Consider the following 6000-nt stretch of genomic DNA (forward strand, 5'->3'; position numbering starts at 1 on the left):
CCCCACATCGGGCTCCTCTGCTAAAAGCCTGTCTTCCTCTCCCACTCCCCCTGCTAGTGTTCCCTCTCTCGCTGGCTGTCTCTATCTCTGTCGAATAAATAAATAAAATCTTTAAAAAAAAAAAATCTTGCCAAATGGTTAGCATTTAGCTATCTTGACAGTTCCTCAAAATATTCATCCAGATAGAACATCATTTCTTAACTATTTTGAAATAGATTTCAACATAGTAAAAAAACACAATAAACAAATTTTATATAGTAAATAAACTTTATTTATCTGTTCTTCCAAGATGACACTGCCAACAGTCACAGATCTGCATACAATACAGTATGCATACAATACAATATTGACTATTTACAATTTACAGTAGTAGTATTTCCTCTGAAAAATATAAGTACAAAAGCTAAGTAAACAATGAGGTACTGCTGTTTGGATTTATCATAAGTATAGCTTAAAGAACTAGTCTTTAGCAAATATTCAACAAATCAATGTGGATAAAATACTCAATTAAATGCTCTAATTTATCAGAAAAAAATCTACTAAGTTTCACCTCAAAATGTATTGCACAAGTCTTTAAAAAGAAATCCCCCTAAAAATAAATAGGAAAGGCAAGCAGTTCTTTAAAAAGAGGGACAAAAAGAATGGAAGAAAGGAACATTAAATGAGCCCATAAGTCAGGTTGAGTTATTCAAAATATCTTCTAAACAACATAAAACTCCTCCCAACAAAAAGAAAAAAACTATCACCATTTCTCCACTGATACAATCGATCTGAAAGGCAGTCTGCAATATATCTGCAGGCCAATGTCAGGTTTCTCTTGGTCTTTGGCTCCATAATGGGCCCTGAATAATAGCTTGCTTCTCAAAGAGGCAAACATGGACAGTGGTCCACGCCTGCCCAACGCCACCAGCCCATTTCTTCAAGATGATGATCAGAGCCACGACTGGAAAAGAAGGGAAGAAGGAAAAAGAAAAAGAATTTTTAAGCAAACTTTTTGGCAGATTTGTTTTTTCAAGTTAAAATTATATTCTACGGTCTAGGGATTGAAGTAGAAATATTCTCTAAATATTAAACCCTGAAACAAAATCTTCTAAATATTAATGTTCTTGGAATGATCTGATCTACAGATCCTACAGGTCAGCGATCCTGAAAAACAGGACGTTTCAGTGACATTTGGAACCGCCACCTTTCACATGCCCTGAATGCTACTGGTCACACCTGGAGAAGCCAGGAGTACGTGTGCTGACTTGGCAGAACCCCACAAGGACACAGCTATTCAGATTTAAAGAGGACAAAGAGTTCTTCTGTTTTTCCTAATGTGTTGATTTTTCTACATATTGCAATTCTCCTAGGATGATATGCATGGCAGCAAAGGACAAACAGCATTTTGGTATAAAAAAGCTATGCCTCATTGGAAATTAACAAATTCAATTTTAAAAACTTAAAATCCTAAGAGAAATGATGCTAATGAATGATTCCTAATAAAGGTTTCTCTGATTAAAATGCTAAAAGCCAGTAGCCAGATTAAGTTAAAATGCCACAAAAATAAATGACCAAATAAAATTAATAGAGATAAACTTTTTATACATATTTAGTGAAAAGAGAAAATTTTAAAGTCTTCGCAATTTGTAAGTGAATATTACAACCCACTGATTGATCCTTGTGATGTACTGCCAACAGTGTGTTATTTCTAAAACTTGCTCAACAGTCATGGTGGTCCTAGAAACCTACAGAAGATGAGAAAAAGACCTTCTGTCATATTTAAATTCCTCGGTCAGTTATTATTTTGAAACCTTAGCTTGTACTGTTGTGGGAAAAGAAATTCAGGCATGATTCAATAATGCTGCACAATGTGAGTGTCGTGAAAGAACAAAAAAAAAGACTGGGAGAATTTCTCTAGTTTAAAAAAAACTAGAAAAACATGACAATGACATGCAATGTGCAATCTCTGAGTGGATCTAGAATTTTAAAAATTATGACATTATTTGAAAACTGGAAAAACGTGAATATTTACTATATACTAGGTAACAATATTATGTTAATATTAAATTTCCTGAGAGTGATAATTGTATTGCTGAGTTTGTAGGAAAATGCCCTTGTTCTTAAAGATATTTGCTAAAGTATTTATGTTTGCAAGTAACTGTCAAATGCTTGCGAGCACAAGTGTTTGCAAGCAATGGTCAAGCGTTACAGAGGGGAAGATACATATGGAGAAAGAGCAAGAGTGAGAGAGCAAGTGACAACATTTTGCAAAAGGTTAGGAACTGGTGAATACAGGTGAAGAGTATATAGGTGTTCACTGCATTATTTTTACAAAATGTATGTTTGAAATTTTTCAAAGTAAAAGTTGAAAAGACAATCAATTAATCAATTGATAAAATGCTACATAATACACACTTCCAGTGATAAATGATAGTATTTAAAATGAAATAAAGACAAGCATGATGCAGTATTTATAATACCATGAAAAAAGGAAAATGTTAAGGGATTTACAAGACTAAAGACAGTTCTAGATAATCATTAAGGCAGGTTAATTGATATACACTAACATCAAAATGAGACTCAAATGCAGGCATAAATGATTTTTAAAGCTAAAAGATTAAAAAAGAAAAGCTGTATATTTGGCATTTTAAACCTTGATACCATTAGCTGAATCCTAGCTGAATTAACAATCACAGAGAATCTTTATCTTAATTCGATTAAGCTCTATTAATTGCAATCCAGCTTATCTGTCATTTGTAAAAATTGCAGCGAAGTCAGAGGTAAAGATGTACCCTAAATGTTAGGGGGTGCCAAGTCAAGCGACTAATACCTGGAGCTGATGGCAAGGGCGTTTAAATGGTGAAGACAGTTAACCGCATCCAAACAGTTTAGATGCCTTCACTTCCTAATAACAATATGCTTACTACAAACAGCCACATTCAATCGAAGCAGGCTGCCCAAGGGTCTCCTCAGTACAGATGTTAGCTTGTTATGCCGTATATTCCCAGGAAGTAATAAAATTGCTTTTACTTAAAAATCAACTTTACTAATTTTCATTATTTCAGATTGGCCTTGATAAGTGGGCCTTACAATATTTTAAATTCTGGTTTCGTGAAATATATTGTTTCTTCTCTATTTAGAAAATGATTTTTCATTTCTATCTCACAATCTTTATTAACTTCCAAGACTATTCTTAGGAAATAAAAACAAAAAGATGATAAAATACATAAATTTTTTGAATTAATAAAATTTTAAAGAACAATTTTTAAACTTTCAATTATTATTTAAAGATTAAGCAAAATTTCCTAAAATTGTATAACTCTTACTGGTGGTGGTGATTATGAAATCTATATATTAATATATAAGACAGAATTAACAGAAAATACCTATATTAACCCACAGCATAACCATATATTCATTAAACAAAAGAGCAAAAGAATTCTAGCGAAATGGTTAGTATCATGCAATGCATTTGATTTTTGCACAAAAGATACAAGACATTATTCTTCACTCACCACATGCTAACTAAGCACAGACTGATGGTTTACTCAGAAGATACCACTGCGAGGTGAAGTGTACTACAAGCCAGGAAGAAAAAAAGCTTATTGGGTTAGTTTTTAAGACTTAGTATAACACAGAGATTATATGGGTATATGAACTTCAAAGGATTAACAGAATGTACTTAACATTTTCTCAAATCTCCTCAAATCAAGGGAGTATAGGCAAAGTAAAAGGAATCTGACACTTCCCTCCCATCCTAGGTAAAGACAGTATTATGTAGCTTTCATTTGCAACTTTACTTTAAAAACTTAAACAATGTAATTAAAGATACTTCAACTTTAAGTAAATATTTATACAGTAGATTAACTGGGTATGATTATTTGCTTTATAAAAAGATTTCTTTCATAATTCCATTAAAGTACACATTAAAATTTGATTTATATAATTTCAATTTACCATCAAAAATTTGGGGAAAAATGTTGATGAATGTGAATACAGTATGTCTATATGTTGAATTGCCATTCCTAATATATATCAGTTTTATCACTGAATAACCCTCTTGTAATTCAACAGTATATTGTCAGGAATGGTTTCAGGAATGATGACCCAAACCAAAATTTCCATTCAAGGGGACCCAATCTCAAAAATACTTTTTACTGTTAACAACCTTCTTAAATAAATTGTCTTATATAAAATGGTCATAATCTAAGATTATTAATTAGTTTTCTGGTTTGCTTTAAAACAGCATCAGTAAAAAAAAAAAAGGGGGGGTGTTATTTATAAAATCTGAATCTGTTCTTAGTATAACTGTCAGAAGAATCATTTTACTTATCTTTTATATTTAATGGTGCAGTTAGTAAGAAGCAGCAAAATCAAAAGACAAACTAGAAAATAATATTTGCAACACACACAACACAATAAGGTCAATATCCTATTGAAAAACTTACAGAAGTTAGGCAAAAATGTATGTGTGTGTATGTATGTGTGTGTGTGTGTATATATATATATATATATATATATATACACACTCCCTATGTCTATGCTTGTAAGTATTGAAAAACTGGAAATGGCCTAAGTGTCCATCAATGGGAAATTGGTGAACTAAATTGTAGGACATCCACATAATCATACAATCAACCAGTAAAAAGAATAAGGTACATCAATTTGTAATGAGGTGGAATAAAATAAAAATGTTAAGTGAAAAAAGCAAACTGCTGCATTCTGCCACTTTTATAAAATATTTAACTGATTAAAAACATAATTATAATCACAAAGCATGGTACTGGCACAAAAACAGACACACAGACCAATGGAACAGAATAGAGAACCCAGAAATGGACTCTTGGCTCTATGGGCAACTAATCTTTGACAAAGCAGGAAAAAACATCCAGCGGAAAAAAAGACAGTCTCTTCAATAAATGGTGCTGGGAAAACTGGACAACTCTATGAAAAAGAATGAAACTTGACCACTCTCTCACAACATACACAAAGATAAACTCCAAATGGATGAAAGACCTCGATGTGAGACAGGAATCCATCAAAATCATAGAGGAGAACATAGGTTGTAACCTCTTTGACATCGGCCAAAGCAACTTTTTTCATAACACATCTCCAAAAGCAAGAGAAACAAAAGAAAAAATGAACTCGTGGGACTTCATCAAAATAAAAAGCTTCTGCACAGTCAAGGAAACAGTCAAAAAAACTAAGAGGCAGCCCACGGAATGGGAGAAGATGTCTGCAAATGACACTACAGATAAAAGACTGGTATCCAAAATCTACAAAGAACTTCTCAAACTCAATACACAAGAAACAAATAATCAAATAAAAAAATGGGCAGAAGATATGCACAGACACTATTTCAATGAAGACATACAAATGGCTAACAGACACATGAAAAAATGTTCAAAATCATTAGCCATCAGGGAAATTCAAATCAAAACCACACTGAGATACCACCTTACGCCAGTTAGAATGGCAAAAATAGACAAGGCAGGAAACAACAAATGTTGAAGAGGATGTGAAGAAAGGGGATTCCTCCTACATTGTTGGTGGGAATGCAAGTTGGTACAGCCCCTCTGGAAAACAGTGTGGAGGTCCCTTAAAAAGTTAAAAATTGAGCTACCCTATGATCCAGCAATTGCACTACTGGGTATTTACCCCAAAGATACAGACGTAGTGAAGAGAAAGGCCATATGCACCCCAATGTTCATAGCAGCATTGTCCACAATAGCTAAATTGTGGAAGGAGCCGAGATGCCCTTCGACAGATGACTGGATTAAGAAGATGTGGTCCACAGTATGGTGACTAACATAATATAAAAAACATTAAAAAAAAAAAAAAGATGTGGTCCATAGATGCAATGGAATATTACTCAGCCATCAGAAAGAACGATTACCCAACATTTGCAGCAACATGGACAGGACTGGAGGAGATTATGCTAAGTGAAATAAGTCAAGCAGAGAAAGACAATTATCATGTGGTTTCACTCATTTATGGGACATAAGAAATAGCAGAGAG

The 6000-nt window shown here is 33.2% G+C and overlaps 1 protein-coding gene across 6 annotated transcripts in view; it reads right to left on the reverse strand.

The window, feature by feature from the left end:
- Window positions 1-248: 248 nt before the first annotated feature.
- Window positions 249-6000, reverse strand: part of GOLGA4 (golgin A4) — a 117368-nt gene continuing 111616 nt past the window's right edge. For 4 of the 6 annotated variants that reach the window (XM_019794551.2, XM_019794549.2, XM_019794550.2 and 1 more), the window contains 2 exons: window positions 3498-3560; window positions 249-943 (listed from right to left, as the gene is read on the reverse strand). In XM_019794551.2, coding sequence (XP_019650110.1) covers window positions 3531-3560 — 30 coding nt within the window. In that variant the 3' untranslated portion in view covers window positions 249-943; window positions 3498-3530. Of the gene's footprint in view, window positions 944-3497; window positions 3561-6000 lie in introns of those variants that run through there. The other 2 variants (XM_011218940.3, XM_034662246.1) reach the window with 2 other exon arrangements.

The sequence above is a fragment of the Ailuropoda melanoleuca genome, chromosome 6, assembly GCF_002007445.2.
Source record: "Ailuropoda melanoleuca isolate Jingjing chromosome 6, ASM200744v2, whole genome shotgun sequence".
Taxonomy (NCBI): Eukaryota; Metazoa; Chordata; class Mammalia; order Carnivora; family Ursidae; genus Ailuropoda; species Ailuropoda melanoleuca.